The sequence below is a fragment of the Trematomus bernacchii genome, unplaced genomic scaffold, assembly GCF_902827165.1.
Source record: "Trematomus bernacchii unplaced genomic scaffold, fTreBer1.1, whole genome shotgun sequence".
Taxonomy (NCBI): domain Eukaryota; kingdom Metazoa; phylum Chordata; class Actinopteri; order Perciformes; family Nototheniidae; genus Trematomus; species Trematomus bernacchii.
This window is the reverse complement of record NW_022987575.1, coordinates 1,153,216-1,177,620: the sequence shown is the minus strand read 5'-3', so window position 1 is coordinate 1,177,620 and position 24,405 is coordinate 1,153,216. Positions and strand designations below refer to the sequence as shown.

The 24,405-nt window shown below is 39.5% G+C and overlaps 1 protein-coding gene across 1 annotated transcript; it reads left to right on the top strand.

The window, feature by feature from the left end:
* The first annotated feature begins 298 nt into the window (after positions 1 to 298).
* On the top strand, positions 299 to 1,974 carry LOC117479710 (probable E3 ubiquitin-protein ligase TRIML1). Its single transcript, XM_034126798.1, has one exon. It carries the CDS (start codon positions 301 to 303, stop codon positions 1,945 to 1,947), a length of 1,647 nt encoding a protein of 548 aa, XP_033982689.1. The 5' UTR covers positions 299 to 300; the 3' UTR covers positions 1,948 to 1,974.
* Positions 1,975 to 24,405: the final 22,431 nt, after the last annotated feature.

The window sequence follows — 24,405 nt, the reverse complement described above, 5'->3', positions numbered from 1 at the left end:
ACACACATTGTGAAGAGAAAAGGTGGGGGCTGCGCGCATGTAAATGTGCAGCAGAGTGAAGCGATCTCTAGCTCTGGCATTTGGAAACGAAAAAGCAGTTTTATTGCTTATGGATTATCAGAAATAATTTCAAAGAGGGCACAGATACATTGGTACCGGGCGGATGGTGCGTAACAGGTTAACTCAGCTAATGAATGTAATATATCGACAGATGACTCCTTGTTTATAATAAGATTTTACAAATAATACAAATATATGAAATAACAGTTTTGATTTGTCACACTATTTCAGAGTGTAGTCATGTCTGCTGCCAGCTGTCTGCTGACTGAAGATCAGTTTCTGTGCTCCATCTGCCTGGATGTGTTCACTGATCCAGTCACCATACCATGTGGACACAACTTCTGTAAAGCCTGCATCACTCAACACTGGGATACTAAAGTTCCTTATCAGTGTCCCAACTGTAAAAAGGTTTTCAACACAAGACCTGAGCTGCAGGTCAACACTTTCATCTCTGAGATGGCTGCTCAGTTCAGACAGTCAGCTCAACAGAAAGCCAGCAGCAGCAGCTCAGAGCAACAAGTTGTCAAACCAGGAGAAGTTCCCTGTGACGTCTGCACTGGAACCAGACTGAAGGCCCTGAAGTCCTGCCTGGTGTGTCTGGAGTCCTACTGTGAGACTCACCTGGAGCCTCATCTGACAAGGCCAGGCCTGAAGAAACATCAGCTGATCGACCCTGAGGAGAACCTGGAAAGCAGGATGTGTGTGAAGCACGATAAACTGCTGGACCTGTTCTGTAAGACCGACCAGGTGTGTGTCTGCATGCTCTGCACCTATTCAGACCACAAGACACATGATGTTGTTCCTCTGAAAGAAGGATATGAAGGAAAGAAGGCTGAGCTGGGGAAGACAGAGGCTGAAATTCAGCAGATGATCCAGAAGAGACGACTGAAGATTCAGGAGATGAATCGCTCAGTGGAGCTCAGTAAGGAAGGAGCAGACAGAGGGATAGCAGATGGTGTTCAGGTCTTCACCGCTCTGAAGGAGTCTGTTGAGAGAAGCCAGGCCGAGCTCATCGACACCATCAAAGAGAAGCAGAGAGAGACAGAGGAACAGGCTGAAGGCTTCATCAAAGAGCTGGAACAGGAAATCTCTGAGCTGAAGAAGAGAAGCTCTGAGGTGGAGCAGCTCTCACGCTCTGAAGACCAGCTCCACCTCCTCCAAAGCTTCACGTCCCTGAACGCTGCTCCACCCACCAAGAACTGGACAGAAGTCAGGGTCCATCCACCTTCATATGAGGGGACTGTGGGGAGAGCTGTGACTCAGCTGGAGGAGACGCTCAGTAAACAGATGAAGAAGCTGCTCTCTGAGCTCGAGCTGAAGAGGGTCCAGCAGTATGAGGTGGAGGTGACTCTTGATCCTGATACAGCACAACCTGCACTCATCCTGTCTGATGATGGAAAACAAGTCAGACATGTTGATGTTATGAAGAATCTCCCAGACAATCCAAAGAGATTTGATCATTGTGTCAATGTCTTAGCAAAACAGAGTTTCTTTTCAGGAATATTTTATTACGAGGTTCAGGTTCAAGGGAAGACTGGGTGGGATTTAGGAGTGGTCAGAGAATCGATCAACAGGAAGGGACAGATCCCAGCGACTCCTCAGAATGGTTACTGGGCGATATGGTTGAGGAATGAAAATCAGTACATAGCTTGTGCTGGCCCTCGAGTCCGTCTCTCTCTGAAGTCTCAGCCTGAGAAGGTGGGGGTGTTTGTGGATTATGAGGAGGGTCTGGTCTCCTTTTATGATGTTGATGCTGCAGCTCTGATCTACTCCTTCACTGGCTGCTGCTTCAAAGAGAAACTCTACCCATACTTTTGTCCTTGTAACAACGATGGTGGTAAAAATTCTGCTCCACTGATCGTCTCTCCTGTCAATCACACCGAGTAGAACAACCATTTGATTTTCTACAGAAAGATTCACTATCACTAAATGCAATAAATGTATTCAACGGGGGATTGTAAACACTGTTATTTTTTCAGAATCTAATCACATAAAATACTGATGAGTATGTGCTAATGTTTATTCTACGAATTGCACTACATGCCGTCATGACTTGAAGTGATCAGAAAACTATTTACTCAGAAATAAACCCCTGCCAGTTCTTTCAATGTCTGGTTGACACAAAATGTATGTATTGTGTCAAAATTGTGTGTTCAAAAAAGCTATACAAGCACACATAACTAGTGGAAGTCATGAACTTTTTTTTAAGGGTGATTTAGTTATTATTAGGGGTGTAACGGTTCACAAATATTTCGGTTCGGTACGTACCTCGGTTTTTAGGTCACGGTTCGGTACGTTTTCGGTACAGCAGAAAAAATGATCACAAAACATAAAATATTTTTTGTGGGTTTTTAATTATTATTAAACTGTGAATAACGTATTCACTCAAATAAATACAAAATATAATAAAATAAACCTTAAGGTGCAGCATTTCGATGAACTGAAATAATCTGTATTTTAACTTTACTGTACTAGTACTCACAAAACATAAAATATTAGTTTTGGGTTTTTAATTATTATTAAACTGTGAATATTCACTCAAATAAATACAAAATATAATAAAATAAACATTAAGGTGCAGCATTTCGATGAACTGAAATCATCTGTATTTGAACTGTACTCAGGGTTGGGAGGGTTACTTTGTAAATGTAATCAGTTACTGATTACTGAATACATGGCTCTGAAAGTAATCCAAATACAGTTACAGTTACGTGTCTTAAAAAAGTAACGTAATCAGATTACTTTTAGATTACTTTTGGATTACTTTCTTTTTCCATCACAGATGGGTATGTTTTGGTGAACAGGAGACACAAAAAGCAAAAGGAAACTGAACGTGTTTTTACTGTTTTAATGGCTTATCAAGAGCACAACTGAAACATAACATCTGAAACGATGTAACAACATAATACACTTTTTGGGGATGCAGCTTGGGATGTGAGGAGTGAGGGACACGGCTTAGAACGGGCGTGTCGCCTTCTGTCCTGCCAGTGTTGGCAGGACATGAATTAAAATGTCGAACTCGGACTTCATTCTTAAGGACATTTCGGCCAGGGGTGTAGAGCTATATTTGTTTAAGTACCGAATCGGCAAAACAGGAGAGTGTGTGCACCAGTCTGCCTTGATCTATGAATTCATGTCCGTGACACTCACAGTATCTGCTGCCCACAGCTGTTTTATAGAAGAAAAACCTCCTTCACTTCATGAAATCTCTGCGGGACGGTTAACTCAGCCTTTGAGAAGAAGAGCGCGCAGTGCCTTTCACGCACCGCCTTCACTTTACCTTCAGAATCATTAGAAAGGATCAAGAGCGACCGCAGGCTGATGTGTTTTAACCACACACACCTCTACACACACACACTCACACACACACACACACACACACACACACACACACACACACACACACACACACGATTTAAACGCAGACTTTTGTTCCTCCATGTTTCGTTGTTATTGTTTCACTGAGTGGACCCGCGAATATTTTTCAAACGCTCCCTTTTTTGGTCCATCTGCGGCGGTAATAGGTTTTGTGCGCTGTGATGATTTGGCTGTACCTTTAGTAATGAATATTAAATGTTGTGAGGAAATCTTTCCACCAATAATTCCAATAAGTAATCCAAAATGTATTCACTTCAGGTTTACGAAAGTAACTGTAATCAGATTACTCGTTTTTCAAATGTAACGCGAGCTGAATACAGTTACTTGATTTTTGTATTCTGATTACGTAACGCCGTTACATGTATTCCGTTACAACCCAACCCTGACTGTACTGTACTAGTACCTAAGCAGCCAGCTTGACATTAGGACTTGCTTGTCATTGTATTTTCATGTTCTTTTTAAGAAAAATTAACTTGTCCACATTGCTTGCCGAAAGGGCAGATCTGCTGGCACTAACAATGTCTCCTGCTTCAATGATGCTGGAGGATTTTCGAACTCAACTTTATCTGCGTTCGCCATTTCGACAGTTCCTCAAATGACTGACTACATTTGAAAGCATCCCTGTGACCAGCCCTCATAGTATGCCTCTCGTCCAATTAAATGACTTGGTCGCTCTATGACGCGTTGAACCCAATGTGAGCAAATTACACTGAATGCTGCGACACAGCACCTGAGATTACTTCCAAAAAGTTGTTCGCGTTCTCAATTTTTTAGCGTTATATTCGTTCGGTACACTTCGGTAGACGGGTGTACCGAGCCGAAGGGCCGATACCGAATAATTTCGGTACGAATACGTATACCGTTACACCCCTAGTTATTATCATTTTAAACTGGTGGAAAAATGATGGTTTTGTCTGGTATGTTTTAAAGGGATAGATTCAGGATTCATGCTTAAATTACATTATATTGGTATAACATTTATTGTCAGTTAATTGGAACATTAACAAAATCTGATCATTAAACATTAGTTTGCAGTCGTTTAACAAACGAGGGAAATTAAAATCTCAGCTGTCTGTTGTGTTATCTACGTTTTATTTTGTCCACCTCTTTGCAGACTGCTTGTATAGTTTAAACAAAGTTGATCAAATCTAATTGGAATAAAAACAAAGAAAGAAAGAAAGTTATTTTTTGTGTTTTTGACAAATACTGAACTGAAGAAGAGTTTTCACTAGAACTTGGAAACAAAATACAAATATGAACCTGAAAATGAGCATAATAAAAGATTTCCTCCCTCTCTGTCAAGTCCTGACCTACACACACACACACACACACACACACACACACACACACACACACACACACACACACACACACACAGGTGATATTTATCCTCAGACAGGTGTCACCTCCCTGTGAAACATGCAGACGTTTTCCTGCTGAATTCAGCAAATAAACGTGTCTGTTGTCAGGCTTCAGATGAACTAAAAATACTGAGGAATGTAGGCTGAGGCTATACTGCTCTTACATTATCATTTTTTTATTTATTAACATTATATTTTGGCCTACTTTTTCTGCTCCTGGTTCTATTAGCCCACTTTTACAGAAAGTACAGGAAATCACGAGAATAGTTTTTCTCAGGATCAGTGAGAGCTGACAGGAAGTCAGTTTATTTAGAGCAACAACTAAGAGTTACTTTATTAATCAAGGGTGTCATGTCTTTTTAACGTATGATATATATCCTACTGTCAGAGCCACACTGCTGCAAACTAATGACAAGCTTATTATATCAAGTTATAAAGGTACTCTATGTTCAAAAAGTGCACCTCTTTTCACCCTCTGTCTGAAACCAGAGCCCAGTCTGCTCTGATTGGTTAGCTGGCCGGCTCTGTTGTGATTGGGATACACCTTAGAGATGTCCCGCCCCTTAGCCTATCACGTAAAATGTAGTGGAGCGCTAGCCAATAGAAGCGCAAGTGTTATGTAGTGATGTCACGATGTTCAGGAAGTAAACAAAGGAGCCCAATAGAGGCATTTCAGGCAGGTGTGGGGGGGGGGGGGGGGAGTTTGTGGGAGAGAAACTCCTTCTGGAGGGAACACAGGGATTTTAGCCTTGGCAGACCATTTACATGCACTAAAACCTATAGAACACACTACAGGAAAGGGGAAACCCGAAAAGCTGAATATGGCCTCTTAGAAGTTCGTACATTTGTCATCTATGTAGGTACATACTTAATTTCATGATTCATCTGATCACATTTTTTGTTATGCTCTTCGTTGTCATGCAAAAATATTGCTATTCTGCGGTAGCCCTGAAGGTTGAAACATTATTTTTTGACAAAACATAAAAGAAAAACATTCGAAAAAATATTGTTAACATTTGAAAACCGCAAAAAGTACTAAACACTAAAACAGTTTGTAAAAAAGGTAAACGTAGATGTGTTTTGAACTTCAGGGCCTCCGTAGTAAACACTCAATAGCAATGAAATAGGCCGACAACACTATGACTTAAAGTTCATGAACGCACTTCAGTTGGAAGAATAACTTCCCAACTCAGCAAATGGGACCGTCCGAGGAGCAGCTGAATGAACAACACACTCTCACTCCCTAAGCGTCCAGGAGCGACGCTTGGTCAGGGTCCTGTGGCGTCCAGTTGTGACGCGCCGAGGCTCCTTCAGCTTCATAAACGGACGCAAAGAGCTTTCAACTGATTGCAATGTATTCCCATCGGCGTCGGTATTTGACGCTTAGGGAAGCACGGCATTCGTTTGTGTCGGAGGCTGTCAAAGGCAATGTGAGCGTCCATTCCCATTGGATAACGGAGAATTGTACACCCGGAAGTAAGTATTCCCCTTACTGTCGATTGATTTGACAGTGATATCTCCACTACTCATCAACTCAAAAACACCAGATTATCCTTGTTAATTACACAACATTGATAGGTTTTAGTGTGTGTACAATGCTTTTGTCACGTTTTCCCCTTCAATTCTGAGAAACAAGTCGTTTTCTATGAGTTTTGGATGGCCGAAGACATTACATTACCCACAATCCTCTGTAGCAACCATAGAGTGTATAAAACAATTAAATAATACATTATTCCGAGTGTGCTTGCTTTTCTCTTTGAAAGTCATCACATAACGGCATTGTAATACACGTTTCGGCTGCATTAAATATGACATATCTGCCGTAGTTAACTCTATGTATAGAGCCCTGATGACAAGACTTCTAGACAAACAGGAACTGCCGCCAAAACTGAAAACTTGACGTGGATCTTAAATATATAAGCAATTAAACAACATCTTACATTCTTTTCACACAATACGTCTCCTTGCAGTATCAACACTAATTCGGCTGACTTTTATATTTGATCCAATTGGTAGATAGGCTGTATTTACGCCATAACGGTGCACAGCTGATAGAAAGGGACACCTACTGGTTAAAGCACGTTATTGCATTTTATAATTTTATTATTAGATATTAATAGGAGGATGTGCAAAACAGACGAACAAATAAGGCTTTATTTAAACATTAAAGAATACTTTAGGTTAAGGTCTTCTTTTGAATAAGAAAAAAGCTTTGGGGGTATAGAAGATGAATATGGAGGGATGAAACCCTCTTTGATGGTCACACATGCAGAGCACACAGCACACACAGTGACATTTGTATCTACAGATACATATTAAGCCTAACAAAGTCCTTAACGTCTAATATATTGCTTTCCTGCAATGTTCACTATGTTTAAGCACTTATTTTAACTGATATTATACATATGTATACATTATACTCTTAAGATGTATGTAGATAGTATAAGAAATGTGCAGAATATGACAATGTAATGGTGGAGGTACACACATATTGATAGATGTCTTGTAATGCACTGTTGAGGAACCTGTGACCCAAGTTTTTCATTCATTGCATAACTACACCGTAGTTGTGTATAATATGATATGTCAATAAACCTTAGAAAATCTTGAAAGGGATGTGCAAAAAAGTCATTATATACAGTCTTTAATTAACTATTAGAGAATAACGACGAGTAAAGAATATACTTTATAGGGATCCTATTAATATCTAATAATAAAATTATAAAATGCAATAATGTGCTTTAACCAGTAGGTGTCCCTTTCTATCAGCTGTGCACCGTTATGGCGTAAATACAGCCTATCTACCAATTGGATCAAATATAAAAGTCAGCCGAATTAGTGTTGATACTGCAAGGAGACGTATTGTGTGAAAAGAAATGTAAGATGTTGTTTAATTGCTTATATATTTAAGATCCACGTCAAGTTTTCAGTTTTGGCGGCAGTTCCTGTTTGTCTAGAAGTCTTGTCATCAGGGCTCTATACATAGAGTTAACTACGGCAGATATGTCATATTTAATGCAGCCGAAACGTGTATTACAATGCCGTTATGTGGTGACTTTCAAAGAGAAAAGCAAGCACACTCGAAATAATGTATTATTTAATTGTTGTATACAGTCTATGGTTGCTACAGAGGATTGTGGGTAATGTAATGTCTTCGGCCATCCAAAACTCATAGAAAACGACTTGTTTCTCAGAATTGAAGGGGAAAACGTGACAAAAGCATTGTACACACACTAAAACCTATCAATGTCATTTAATTAACAAGGATAATCTGGTGTTTTTGAGTTGATGAGTAGTGGAGATATCACTGTCAAATCAATCGACAGTAAGGGGAATACTTACTTCCGGGTGTACAATTCTCCGTTATCCAATGGGAATGGACGCTCACATTGCCTTTAACAGCCTCCGACACAAACGAATGCCGTGCTTCCCTAAGCGTCAAATACCGACGCCGATGGGAATACATTGCAATCAGTTGAAAGCTCTTTGCGTCCGTTTATGAAGCTGAAGGAGCCTCGGCGCGTCACAACTGGGCGCCACGGGACCCTGACCAAGCGTCGCTCCTGGACGCTTAGGGAGTGAGAGTGTGTTGGAATGAACCATTGGCCTTAGCAAAACAGTCAATCAATAATAAAAATAATCATCAGTCCCCACTATTAAAAAAATAAGTTAGACATTAAAGCCTATCACTCAGTTTCAACATCCCGTGTTCATCACAAATTCTGCTGAAAGGTAACTATAACACTTTCTCCACCGTGAAGGCTGCAGGGAGCTGATGTCAGCCCGTCGTCAGGCTCCATTTAACATCACTAACAGCCTGAATACATTAACACCTTCTGCACCTGTGTGTGTGTGTGTGTGTGTGTGTGTGTGTGTGGTGTGTGTGTGTGTGTGTGTGTGTGTGTGTGTGTGTATGTGTGTGTGTGTGTGTGTGTGTATGTGTGTGTGTGTGTGTGTGTGTGTGTGTGTGTGTGTGTGTATGTGTGTGTGTGTGTGTGTGTGTGTGTGTGTGTGTGTGTGTGTGTGTGTGTGTGTGTGTGTGTGTGTGTGTGTGTGTGTGTGTGTGTGTGTGTGTGTGTGTGTGTGTGTGTGTGTGTGTGTCTGTGTTCAACCGAGGTAATGCTTCCACGATGAGCTGATAATGAGAATAAGTTGCACTCTTTTGACCGCTCGTGATTCTTGACCCAGCAGACTCCTATTAAAGAGTTTAAGGGTCTTTTGTAAAATATCTTTCCAGAAGCAATGAAGAAGTGAAGTACAAATATGTCAAACACTTACATAAGTACAATACTTGAGTAACTGTACTTAGTTACTTTCAACCAGCTTTAGCTGCTATTAAGATTTCCGTTTTGTATCACCTTACTGTGCATCACAACACTGTATTTAAAGATGAGTTGGTTTATAATGTTGCGGACATACAGAACATCTTTCTCTGTGTAGGTCTGCAGAGATATTGAAATATATCTTTGGAGAAACTTAATTCCAAACGGATGAAAAATAACTAGAAGTAGCGGGAAAGAACCTGCTAAAGTTGATTTATTTTATAACATATTCACCAAGTAACTACTTATATGCTCTATATAGATTTATTATTCCGGCTTACAGCTAGTTTGTATAAAACATGACGAGAGAACGAAAAAAAGTCAAGAGAGAAATGTGCAAATTATAAAGCAGGAGTCTGAAAGACTTGAAGGTCAGAGGGATTTTCAAATTCATTCACACAGCGGACATGAAAGCGTGAAAAAGTAAAGGAAATGCTTGGGTTTTAGTTTTTAAGTTTTAAGTTTTAGCTGTACATTAAATCACTTTGTGTTGCTTTTGGAATCGATGCGCAGCTGTTGAATTCTACCTTGAAATGTTCAGCAAACAAACCTTGTTTCAAATGTAAATGTCATATACATATTCATATCCATCCACACATCAAACACATGCAGTTTACATTAACTTGGTGTCCTTGAAAACCTTGAAAGACTACATAGAAATATGGAAAGCTGAAGAAAGTGTAACGAGCTGAAGTGGAAGTTGTTAGCTTTGGTAACAATTCTGGTTTTAGGCAAACTCTAGAAAGTCCAATATGAAGCCTCTACAGTCTCTCGGAAATAATATATCACTAAATTACCCTAAAGACTGATCTTGGCAAAAAAAAGGCCAACAAAATAAATGGAAATCAGGCAGTAATTCCCCTCCTTTTTTCCTCTAGAAGTCCTTAAACACATTATAACATAATAAACATCCATCGTAGAGCTGTAATGGATGCAGGGGGCATAAATAATGCAGCGTTTTTCCTTTAACATTTGCATCATACATGTAACATTAGCATGATGAGATACACACACGGTATCAACCTCATACTGTAGGCCTCTCACAGCGGAGCAATGCCACTTTCCATTAACCTGAATTATGTTACACATGACACACATTACATACAGTATAGATATGTGTGTGTGTGTGTGTGTGTGTGTGTGTGTGTGTGTGTGTGTGCGTGCGTGTGTGTGTGTGTGTGTGTGTGTGTGTGTGTGTGTGTGGTGTGTGTGTGTGTGTGGGTGGGTGTTTGAATAATTGAAGATCAGAAGTTTCATGTTTGCAAGATGTGATGCACGTATTTTCAAACTATATATATGATATGTTTATATACTTATACTGCACGCATGTTCATTTGACACATGTCAATTCTGAAGGTTACACTTTGAGAAAGTAAAAAAGAGAAGAAAACCAATCTGGTTGTACTAGATATTAAATTGTATTACACGGCTTACCCCTAGATTCCACCGGGTCCGTCTGCGCCGCGTTACGGCTGCGCCGCGGTTTTGGTCCGGCCTCCTCCGGCGTCATACCCTACCAGGCGCGTTTCAGAAGCATTTCAGAAGCGGAGAGTCTTGCCTGCCGGCTCGCAGTTTTTGTTGATTTGGGCATATTTCCTGGACAGGCTACTTTGTGCAGACAAAGTTAATAATAACTGTAATATTCCAGTTATAAACGACATGAATCAAAGATGTGTTGCTGTATTTTAGTGGTAAAAAAAATGCATTCATCATCATAATTATTCTATATATATAATTTACACAGTGCCTGTAAACCGGAGGAGAACGCTGGCATTTCTCCTCCTACTTGAAAGACTACGGAGGGTCTGCAAAATTAGTTTGTGTGTGTGTATATATATAGGTCTATATAGCTCTGAACGTTCCACTTCCTGCCTGCCCGACCTTACGTTACGGCTGTGCCGCGACAAAAATAGGATTCGATCCTAATTTTAGAAAAGCCCTGCGCCGAGCCGCTTCTGGGACGCTTCTGGGACGCGTCTGAGCCGTAACGCGCCGCGTGTGGTGGAATAGCACCCATTGACTAGAGTGGCCGCGATCACCTTGAGCACCGCGGCGCAGCCGTAACGCGTCCGTAACGCGTCCGTAACGCGCCGCAGACGGACCCGGTGGAATCTAGGGGTTAGATGAATACTCGATTCTGAATGGTCAATTTCAGAGGTTGTTAATTCTCGATAACAGACTGTCGCTAAGGAGAGCAGACCGTTGGAGAATCAAGGGACTATCTGCAGTCATATCAATCTGCAGAAAGAACGCCATCTGTGCATGGACAACAAACCCCAGTGTGTTCCTGCTGACCACAAGGTTCTGACTGCATCAAAGACGTCTGATGATGATTTTCATCAAATGCTTCGATGTCTAGCAAATAGCCTCAGAATATTTCTTCTATTATTGTGTTTTTTGAGTGATGGAAGAAGTATTTCAAACTTTTACAGAAGTACTCCACAATAATGAAAAGTCCTGCATTCATGTAAGGAAGCATTGGAAATATAAGGTAGAATTAAATGTTGATACTTAAAGGATAATTAGCATACTATAGGGCCCTATTGTGCTAATCTCCGGGTTTTATGTGACATGCTTTAATGTTCAAAAAGCTCTTTATTTTTATCATACTGCCTGTGCTGCAGCACCTCTTTTCACCCTCTGTCTGAAACCAGAGCCCAGTCTGCTCTGATTGGTTAGCTGGCCGGCTCTGTTGTGGTTGGTCAACCGCTTAGAGATGTCCCGCCCCTTAGCCTATCACGTACAATGTGATGGAGCGCTAGCCAATAGAAGCACGAGTATTACATTGTGATGTCATTATATTCCGGAAGTAAACAAATGAGTCCATTGGAAGCGTTTCAGGCAGGGGGGGAGAAAAGCCCTCTGGAGGGAATTTGGGGATTTTAGCCTTTGCAGACCATTTACATGCACAGAAACCCGTAAAACCCCCAAAACCTCAAAGTTGATTAAAAACAGAATCACACTTTACTACACTTAATTCTACGGGGGATGGAAGAAAGCTGGTTTAGTGAGAAACCTTAAAGAGACAGGCGGACGAGGTTCGGAGGACAGGACAGACGTCGAGGAGTCCTGAAGGACGAGCAGGGTGGACGTTAACGGGCAAATGAGGCGAGATCCCAGGGGGAGGAGGGGAGGAACGACAGGTACGAGAAGTAAGACGGGTACGAGGTGTCGGTCCCTCAGAGGCCTGCGGATGATTAATGTCCGGTCAGAGCGGTTTGCTGAAGGTGAGAGGAGGCAGGTGAGGTGAGAGGAGGCAGGTGAGGTGAGAGGAGGCAGGTGAGGACAGAGGAGGCAGGTGAGGAGAGAGGAGGCAGGTGAGGACAGAGGAGGCAGGTGAGGAGAGTCGTCTGAATGCACTCCCAGCTGAGGAAGCTTCACCCGTCTCAAAACACATCTCAAAACCTCAGAGGTGGGAAGTAGTGGAGTACAAATACTTTGTTACTGTGCTTAAGTACATGTTTCTAGTATCAGTACTTTACTCCACTACTTATTTTTCTGACAACTTTTTACTTTGACTTCTTACATTTTGAACACAAATACCTGTACTTTCTACTTCTTACATTTTGAACCCAAATACCTGTACTTTCTACTTCTTACATTTTGAACCCAAATACCTGTACTTTCTACTTCTTACATTTTGAACACAAATACCTGTACTTTCTACTTCTTACATTTTGAACACAAATACCTGTACTTTCTACTTCTTACATTTTGAACACAAATACCTGTACTTTCTACTTCTTACATTTTGAACCCAAATACCTGTACTTTCTACTTCTTACATTTTGAACACAAATACCTGTACTTTCTACTTCTTACATTTTGAACACAAATACCTGTACTTTCTACTTCTTACATTTTGAACCCAAATACCTGTACTTTCTACTTCTTACATTTTGAACACAAATACCTGTACTTTCTACTTCTTACATGTTGAACACAAATACCTGTACTTTCTACTTCTTACATTTTGAACACAAATACCTGTACTTTCTACTTCTTACATTTTGAACCCAAATACCTGAACTTTCTACTTCTTACATGTTGAACACAAATACCTGTACTTTCTACTTCTTACATTTTGAACACAAATACCTGTACTTTCTACTTCTTACATTTTGAACCCAAATACCTGAACTTTCTACTTCTTACATGTTGAACACAAATACCTGTACTTTCTACTTCTTACATGTTGAACACAAATACCTGTACTTTCTACTTCTTACATTTTGAACACAAATACCTGTACTTTCTACTTCTTACATGTTGAACCCAAATACCTGTACTTTCTACTTCTTACATGTTGAACACAAATACCTGTACTTTCTACTTCTTACATGTTGAACACAAATACCTGTACTTTCTACTTCTTACATTTTGAACACAAATACCTGTACTTTCTACTTCTTACATGTTGAACCCAAATACCTGTACTTTCTACTTCTTACATGTTGAACACAAATACCTGTACTTTCTACTTCTTACATTTCCCAAACAGGCTGGTTCCTTTAGTTTGAATGTGTGTTTGGTGGCGTGATCATTATTATTTAGAGTCATTGCGTGCCTATTGATTTGAACACGATCCGTGTATCCATCATTTCCTGGTCTTCTCTAAAGAAGAGGGACCAATGAAAACGTTGTCATGTTGCCGTTGTTCAGCATGGAAACATTCATTAGCTAACAATGACATTATTGATCTATTAATATAAAGGGAGGTCAGGTACTCTTTAAAACAGCTGCTAGTTATGGGTACTTTTTACTTAAGTACATTTCAAAGCCCATACTTCTTTACTTTTACTTGAGTAAAGAAGTTTAGTCAGTACTTCTACTTTCACCAGAGTATTTTTAAACACTTCTACTTGAGTAAAGGATGTGTGTACTTCTGCCATCTCTGTTCATAACATCTCCCTTGCACTATGTTACCTCAGCCTCGCAGACTCTATGCATTACATTTAGCACACAATGCACACTATCTGTTTTTTTTAAGACAAATTCCTCGTATGTGTCAACCTACCTGGTAATAAACCTGTTTCTGATTCTGATTGTTTTATTTGTTCTATGTCCTATATATATTCCTGTTGCACTGTTGGAGGAGCCTGTGACCGAAGTTTTTCATTGCCATATCTACACTTTAGCTAATGTGCTAATGACAATAAAGCCTTGAAACTTGAAACCTTCTCCCCTCAAGCCTCTGTCTGTTTCTGCAAATTACATCCTCGAGACATTTATCATCTGGAAAATGTAAATGTCGCCTTTCTTATAATTAAAGCTTCTTCGTCTGTAAATTTGTTGAAACAGTAGGAGTTCTTGAACAATTTGGGGGCCAGTTATTTTATGAGGGGGTCACATTTGATAGTGGACAAAGACACTGTTCAACATTACAACATCAGTTTAAAGTCATAGCCCACAGAAGAAGAAAAAACTGCCAATTTGTCAATGACTTAGTCAAAATGTTATTAAATTATATTTTTTAAACCAACAGAAAAAAGGTAATTGTGTCCCGAGTTACAGCATAATCTTTGCTGCTTAACAATGACAACATTGTCTTTTGGAAAAGCTCCAGTTGGTTTAGAAATGAGATTTGATTCAAATCCTCTCAATCGTCCCACAAACCAGTCTGACTAAATATTTCATAAACAACCAAAGGATATAAAATCTAGAAACATGACCATTTCAGGTTGTTTTTAACTGCATTTCCACAAAACATATATTCTCTATTACTGTTATAAATTTGTGATGAATGGATGCATTTTTTATTTTCGTGTCACACCACTTGTCACACGGGAAAACAACACAATGTAAGATTTCCTCTCTCTTCTTTCCTAAGTTGTCTCATTTCCTTTCTTATATTTCTTGACTCAAATCAGGCTCAAAAAGAAAATAATGAGTCAAAACTACAAGCTCAGTTTTTTTTTGAGGGAAGAAGTGAGGAAAGACCAAAAAGAAGGAGGAAGTTGTCAAAGGAAACACAAAAGGGACAGAGGAAAAGGAAGGAAGGAGCCAAGAGGTGGAATAGAGGAAGGGAAGGAGGTATACTTTAAAGAAAGAGGAGAAGGAAGTGAAGACATTAATGCACGGAATAAAAAAAATATATATATATTAAGTTAATAATATAAATGAGAATATAAATAATGAAGTAAAACAGATTGAAAGGAGGGAGAGAGGTATAAAGGAAAGGAAGCAAGGAGAGCATGCAAAGAATGGGAAAAGGTAGGAAATAAATAAGAGATGCAAGAAATGGAAAATAAGAAGAAAGAAAAGACTCAAAGAAAAGGAAGGAAAGGGGGAAGAAGAAGAAGACTTTTGCAAAAACACTTTATTCAACAAATGTACATATACTTCAATTCAAGTGCTTCATTCTGCAAAAAAACGATTTACTAATAAAAACAATCTACTAAAAACGTGTGCAAAGTGCAATTCATCATTTACAACAGAACACACTAGGGCTGTGCGATTATGGCAAAAATCATAATCACGATTATTTTGGTCAATAATTGATATCACGATTATTAAATACGATTATTCATTGACTTTGAAAACATCCATTTATTGAACTTTAAAACAAATACAAATAATAATTTGAACAGTATCTTTTTAACTTGATTACCCTGAACGTATCATTCAACTGAAAAACCAATACAAAAATGATTAAATAAATGATAAATATATATTTATAAATAATATCAAAATAATAAAGACCAATAAACAAGATCAACAAATATTTTGGAGCGCACTTCCACAAGCTACTAAACATATATAAATATGATAAATAAAAATAAATTAGACAAAATTAATTTGATCAAATATGTTGCAGTGCACTGTCACAACCTAGCAAAGCTAAATAATTGTTTTTTTCGATTATGTTGTTTTCGTAATTGTGGCAGGCCAAAATCGTAATTGCGATTAATATACGATTAATTGCACAGCCCTAGAACATACAATGTCTTTGTAGCACCAACGCTGTTTAAAAGTATCTAGATCCCCAAAGTGTTTACAAAGACCTGTGCTGAGTCTGGCTCTGATGTTGCACAGCCAGATCGCTGAAGAAGAAGAAAAAGAAGAAGTCAACGTTTCAGTTTGGTCAGTGTAGGACAATTAAGAAAAAGAAATGAACGATTGAAAGAAAAGAGGGCGGAAAGAAAATAATGCTTGGCAGAGAAAAAGAAAGGAAGGAGGTCATGAACAGTTCCTGTAAAACATACAAATGAAACAGAATAAGATAACGTTTATAGTGTAAAGTGTCCGTCCTCTAACAGCTGTTCCTCTCGCTCAGGTCATCGTGGAGAGGATGTAGACGCAGCAGAAATAAAATAATTGCTTGACTCTCCGTGGTGTTTTCAGGAGGTCAGCGAGCGGCGAGCGGCGAGCGGTCGGCTCTAAAAGGGAAAATATGTTTCTATCATCGGACCATATGGTAATGTGAACTGATGTCACATCACATATGGAAAATAAATCCACATCCATAAATAAAGCATGCTGCTGGTGGTCCAAGTGAAACCAGACTGAAGGGAAGTCGGTTCATTTGATTATTTAACAGCTGCTGAGATCAACACAGAGCAATCAGGTATTTCACTATGTTTCATATTCACTAACAGCTAAATGTAGTGCAGATTAAAGGTGGGGTACGTAATTTATTTCAGAAATACTTTTTGTTATATTCCATGGAATGCTCTTAACATCCCGATAGCAATGAATATATTAAATGCTTTGACAGTAAATACATACAAAAATCTGTGGAAGTCGTGGCGCTGTAAAAAGCACGACCAATCATCTGAGCCGGCCCGGCTAAAATAACTGGATGGCCTACCTGCCTGTCAGCCTTCCATCTCGTGCACAAACCTATCTCGTGCCCTCATTGGTCATGTGCGCGTTCGTGTGTGTTGGAGGAGGGGCTCTGTAAGGAAGTGGCAGATTTTCTCCGGTTGTGTATTTTCAAATTCTAGCGATCTTGAGCCGGTTTCTCAAACTTACCTACCCTACCTTTAAGTACACTATGGTAAAAACAAAACTAAGTAGAAGTATATTTTTTAAGTGACCATATATAAATATTTACCCTATGGTATGACTCTACATTTTTGTCCTGAATGACTAATTAGGGTACTACATTTTAAATCTGACTCTAATAATGCACCAATATCAATTATTGTTGCTAATATTTGACATATCCAAGACTGTGATAAAAAAAGAAAGCCAGCCCCCATATATGTATTAAACTCAGTTTTCTCATAAAAAACATCAGTGATATAATGGCATTTAAAGGGTTAAAATCCCTCAAAATTATTACATATTTGGTTTTGTTGCTTAGAATTGAACCCAAAAAAGTGGTGGAAAAAATTGCTTAATATAATAATCAACGGTTTTGGCAGTGAACATTTTTGTCTTGATTAGGGTAGTGAATGATACCTGAGGGTTAAAGTAGCTGCTACTCAATTTCATCGTCATTTTCCACTTCCAACATGTTTGCTGTGTTATTGAAACTGCACAAAGTGTTTCAGATCAAACTGTCCGAGATGATGTCTGTGAAGCAGCTCTGTATTGAGTGCTGTTTAACCTGCAGTGAGACGCTCGGCCTCCTGGGAAATGTGTCCCTTTCTTCTCCTCCGTCATCCATCATGGCCGCCCGGGGGGAAGCGGCAGGTTGTCGTGTTTTGGTCTCGAGGGAAAAGCTTCCCGCGCCACAGGTTTCTGTTTTAAATCCACACGGAGCAGGAGGACGTGAGTTCCTGCGATGAATAAATCGTTTTGGGTTTCATCGTTCAGTGTCACAGGAACACAACATCGGCTGGAAAACACCAAAAACAAGTTTAATGGAGTGCCATAAATCACTTCAGAGGAGAAACAGTTCGCTTTCACTCATTTTCAATTGTACTATACATGCACAGATGTATTTATTTGCAAAACAACATTCCCCTATGTAAATATATGGATTCAAGACACATTCTGCTAATTTTCATTTTTCATTTTCATATTAGTATGGATCTCTACTTTAAAGAGTCCTCTCCTGGTGATGTTCAGGTGTATATCAGTATGTAGTGTCTCTACTTTAAAGAGTCCTCTCCTGCTGATGTTCAGGTGTATATCAGTATGTAGTGTCTCTACTTTAAAGAGTCCTCTCCTGCTGATGTTGAGGTGTATATCAGTATGTAGTGTCTCTACTTTAAAGAGTCCTCTCCTGCTGATGTTCAGGTGTATATCAGTATGTAGTGTCTCTACTTTAAAGAGTCCTCTCCTGTTGATGCTAAGGTGTATATCAGTATGTAGTGTCAGTACTTTAAAGAGTCCTCTCCTGCTGATGTTCAGGTGTATATCAGTAGTGTCTCTACTTTAAAGAGTCCTCTCCTGCTGATGTTCAGGTGTATATCAGTATGTAGTGTCTCTACTTTAAAGAGTCCTCTCCTGCTGATGTTCAGGTGTACATCAGTATGTAGTGTCTCTACTTTAAAGAGTCCTCTCCTGCTGATGTTCAGGTGTATATCAGTATGTAGTGTCTCTACTTTAAAGAGTCCTCTCCTGCTGATGTTCAGGTGTATATCAGTATGTAGTGTCTCTACTTTAAAGAGTCCTCTCCTGCTGATGTTCAGGTGTATATCAGTATGTAGTGTCTCTACTTTAAAGAGTCCTCTCCTGCTGATGTTCAGGTGTATATCAGTATGTTGTGTCTCTAATGTGACATGTCTCCATGCTTTAATGTTCAAAAAGCTCTTAGATGGACGGCTCTGTTGTGATTGGTCAACCGCATAGAGATGTCCCGCCCCTTAGCCTATCACGTACAATGTATTGGAGAGCTAGCCAATAGAAGGTGAGTGTTACATCGTGATGTCATTATTTTTCAGAAGTAAACAAAGGAGTCCAATGGAGGCGTTTCAGGCAGGGGGGGAGTATATGGAGGGAACACAGTGATTTTAGCCTTTGCAGACCATTTACACGCAGTAAAACCTATAAAACACTACAGGCGAAGGGAAAACACTACAGAAACCAGGGGACACTAAAAAGTGACGCACACAGCTGGGAGCGGAGCGCTTGGAGATGTTCGGGGCAGGGGCCGACTGGCCATTGGGAATACCGGGAGTTTTCCCGGTGGGCCGGTACCGAAGTGGGCCGGTCGGACAATTCACTTTTTAGTCCTGCTGTTATATCCTCCGCTTTACAGCTGTAACCTCTTCTCATGTTGGCTTTCTTCAAACTCAGTCTTCTGGGTTAAAAGCTTCTCTAAAACACGCGGTTTCCAGGTCATCTATATGCTAACATTAATTTGAGCCGCTTCAGTGACTCCGAGTCATTTTACACGAGTCTGAACTCTCGGCCCTGCAGAGAACATCCTCCCTGCGGCGGAGAGAGTCTTTTCTAAAGACACCTTCCTCTGGAGGTGAGGGGGGAGGAAGAGGAGGGGGGAGAAACCTCTCTGGATGAAGCTGTGATAGAAACAGAGTCAGTGTAGCATCGCGGTGACACTGAGCCAATGACACTGAGCAGACCTGGCTCCCACAATGCATCAGCTGTCCTCAAATATCAATTTTGCACTTGACTTCACACGACTGGCTCCCCATCGAGAGGCTCCTCCGGCTCCTTCCATCCATTTGTCATTAGTGGATCATCAGCGGGGGCCGACAGATACATACACACACACACACACGCACACACACACACACACACACACACACACACACACGCACACACACACACGCACATACACACACACATACACACGCACAGACAGACACACGCACACACACACAAACAGACAGACAGACACACACACACACACACACATGCACAGACAGACACACACACATACACAGACAGACACACGCACACACACACACACAGACAGACACACACACACAGACAGACACACGCACACACAGACAGACACACACACACACAGACAGACACACACACACAGACAGACACACGCACACACACGCACAGACAGACACACACACACACAGACAGACACACACACGCACAGACAGACACACACACGCACAGACAGACACACACACACACTCACTTATATATACATTTCTGTATTAAGACCAGTCGTATCTAAAGTCTTTAAAGAAGTCATCAAACAACGGAGAGTCAATTTATCTGGCAAGTTTATTTATAAAGAAGCAGATTTTAACAACAATGTATTTGATAAAATCATTAAAAAGTATTAAGATGTGGTGCAGCAGAAACACATAATAAAATGACATTTAAAAAAGCCAAAAGAATACACATTAAAACGCTAAAATAGAATAAGACAGGGATAACATGTAAAAGTTACAGTGTGGTTGAGATATGAAGAGTTATTTGATTTAATGATAGTCGTTGGCAAATAAAGTGATATCAAGTATAAACTGTTATATAAACATCTTATGTATCAAAAATATTGGTGGAGGAATTATTAAAATCCGTTACTTGCATACTTACCTAAAAATAATACACACTGTAGGTAGAAATCCTGCGTTGGAAATCTTAGTATGTGATTATAATCAGGAAAATGTACTAAAAGTAAAAAAAATGTATACTATTAAACTGTATATAATATAATTCGATTATTGTTGTCACGAGTATTTTCATTCATTTATGGAAACTGTAATTTTTTACATTAGGGGCCAAAAGCGACGACTTCAGAATGTTAATTTTGTTCACAAACCAAACCAGTACATTATTACTAATACATTAAAATTATGAAAAACAAAAGCAGTAATTCTTTACATTTAAAAAGCATGAACGATTAAACTTTTCTTACATTAAAAAGGACCCAATCAAAAATATGTTTCAATTTCTTGTGGATTAATTGACAAATTTGTTCAGCTGTGCAAAGTATCTAAAACTGTCAGATAAATAGGTTTGGATTAAAAAGTACAATAATTCTCTCTGAAATGTAGAGGTCATCTTGAATAAGTGTTAGAAATCTACATTTATTAAGTACATTCAGGTACAATACAGTATAGTACAGATATATATATATAGGTAGAAGTAGAAAGTAGAATGTAAATAAAGTACTTAAAGGTGGGGTAGGTAAGTTTGAGAAACCGGCTCGAGATACACTTTTTGTTATATTCCATGGAATGCTCTTAACATCCCGATAGCAATGAATATCTGAAGTGCTTTGACAAAAAATCCATAAAAAAATATCATCTGTGGAAGCCGTAATAGTGTAAAAAGCACGACCAATCATTTTAGCCGGGCCAGCTAAAATGATTGGATGGCCTACCTGCCTGTCAGACTTCCATCTGTGCACAAACTTATCTCGTGCCCTCATTGGTCATGTGCGCGTATTTTCAAATTCTAGCGCACTCGAGACGGTTTCTCCAAAATTACCTACCCCACCTTTAAGTAAAATACAGGTCCCTAAAATGTGTGTAGTATTTGAGTAAATGTTCTTCATTTTATTTCAATCACTGCTTGTTATCCATGCTTTTTTTTGTGTTCCTTTTAGTTTCCTGCAGCTGACGTGTGCGTGTGTGTGTGTGTGTGTGTGTGTGTGTGTGTGTGTGTGTGTGTGTGTGTGTGTGTGTGTGTGTGTGTGTGTGTGTGTGTGTGTGTGTGTGTGTGTGTGTGTGTGTGTGTGTGTGTGTGTGTGTGTGTGTTGGAGTGTGGAGAAGGAAAGATGCTTTTGGAGACAGACAGAGGAGATTATGACAGATCCCGGCTGCAGTGGAGATGGGAAAGAACATTGAACTCTATTTTGTGGTGAAACCTCGTCCATGTGGAGAAAAAAATGAATATTGTGAGAATCCGGGGCTTTTAAAATTGAGCCGAGGACTGGAGATCGACTGGAGGCCGGACTACCTGTTAACTCAACATCTGGTGAGTTTGACTGTTTTTTTGTGACAATTTCGTTGGATGCTGACTCAGTTAAGAGGTCTTTAAGTTTGAGTAACCTTATGGACATTAGTTATTTACTTTTAAACATGTATTTACTTTTGAATCATGCAAAACCATTCAACCTTTCAAGCTTTATGGTTTTAGTAGCAGGCCTGATCTAAATCTCCATCCTAAATCCAGCTTTCCAGGAAAAATTTTAAATAATGCTAACTTCCTTTGCCAGCGTCTTATTCTGTTCATATTCCACGAAGTCTGGAAATTACTGATGCCAAAATATCCCGTAGGAAAGTGCCATTAAAAGTGACTTCTTAGGTAACTTTCAGCAGCAGTTAAAAATCCATCTCGTAGTAGCAACAGATCAGATCGCTTAAAGGCAAATTCTGCAGAAATGTGCACTAATGGAATGTATCCATAAAAGCACTCAAAATGTGTGTTCAATCACTTGGAGATTGCCCTAATGTTAAATGTGTTGGGTTTACTTACAGTAAGCATGTGGTTTAACATACCTAGTGAATGTTGCTAAGCTATGATTGGACAATGGCTGTCTGTGTCGCAAAGGACAGTCAATGCTAAAAAGACGCTAACAAGCTAACTTTTACACCTCTTTGATTTTAAAGTTTTTAAGGAACTCAACCTGGTATCCACATTTTCTAAGGAAATATAAACTGACTGTTTCTGATGTAGCTTTGACTGTTAGCATATTACGTGACCTATGTTATCGTCAACCCAACATGGCTAGTATGTCACAAAATGTATACGAGTTATTGGCAATAATGAATCAGCTTTTTGGTCAAAGCCTCACTGTTTGTTTTGTTTGACTCTTAAATGAACAGTAAGCCAACCTCAACTAAACTGAATGGCAATGTTTTGGTTTGCACGAGCTAACGGTTTCCGCTGCTAACCTGAACCGCTTTAACTTCTACACTAAATCAGTAGCTAACCTTGAATTTACCGGGGTTTTTTGCTGCTAAAAATACGTTTGCAAATATAAGCATAAGATGTGAACTTGTATTTATTTTTTTTTTTTTTGCATTTTAACGCTATGTTCGACAGCTATCTCTGAACTTGATGTGTACAGATAAAACTGATATCCATTTTTGAAGCATTTCTCTTGGAGAGGTTTAGCAGTAACTCACCACTGAATGGGAATAATGAAGCAAGTTATCATAACCATTAGAGGCATGGTGGTATCTTCACATAAGGCTTGAAACTAACCCGTAAAGACTTGGTTATTGAGGTTTAGTGATGTTGTCTGTTGTGGTCTCCATTTCCTTTTGGGGCACATGTTTAATAGCATGTTAACTTTGACTTTATATGAAAAAAGTTTGTAAAACAAGAAGTGGTTTGAGCATTTTGGTGGCACCAAAGAGTTGAGTTTCGACAGCCGGTCCCTGTGCATGCGGCGTCTCCTGTGGCCATGCTCTGCAGTACAAAAGGGAATAAAGGGAATAAAGTGACGTTTGTTGGTGAAGCCAAAAATCCCCATCGCTTTCATCGAGTCACCTAATTATTCCTCTAGAGGTCCAATTAGCCCGACGGTGGCTGGACATGAAGCAAACCGCTTGGTCCAGCAAGGAGACGATGGATTAGCTGTCTGTACTGGGTACAAAGATGCTAAAAATACACAGTTTTATATTCCTCATGCAAATTCAGAGCCAATTGTATGGTTAAATCAAGAGTAAAGAGTTAGAATTTTCTCTTGGTAAACTTTTAATTGTTATCACGATGGCAAACGGATGTGACGATTCTTTTCAGAGAGAAAACATGGAACAACATGCCGAAAAACTACTGAGCGTCTTTTGTTTTAGCATCACGACTGAGCACAGTTCTGTCATTTCACACAGACGGCGAAACGTCCGACACGTGCCAGATTGTTCTCACTACGGTTCATAAGGGTTATGTAATACAAGAGTCAAGCCTAATATTGTGCATGTATGCTAACAGAAAGTTTGAAACTACAGAAAAGTAGCAACTGAGGCGAAATATCCATCTAAATGACGATAAATACAATTCAGTGTAAGGTGTTCATGATCAGTGTTCGATGTAAATAAAATAAAGTACAGAAATAAAAAGTTGCATAACATGTTGAGCAATATGCAGGCTACAATGTGTAGCTCATTGTTGATCGCTAAGCTTAATCGTTTCTCTCTCTCACATCCACCAAATATAATCATATTCAATATCTGCCTACATCGACCGCAAAGAGTAATTTAGCAGCTGGAAATCTTGTTTTTGCCGACATCTAGTGCATTAACTTCTCACCTTGCTGCAGTTATGTAGAAGTGTACTTCATGTTGTTGGTGGAGGGATTAGCATACCTCCACCAACATGAGAGGGTTGCAAAGTGTTCACCTTTTGAGATTATTAAATTTAACTTCTTTGCTAACAGTGGTTTATTTCCATGTGAAGGAGTTCAAGAGCAACACAATGACTTAAAGTGGACCTATCATGCTATATTTAAA

What these genes read in the sequence shown, in the direction of transcription:
- LOC117479710 (XM_034126798.1), top strand. Translation starts at nt 301, where the DNA reads ATGTCTGCTGCCAGCTGTCTGCTGACTGAAGATCAGTTTCTGTGCTCC.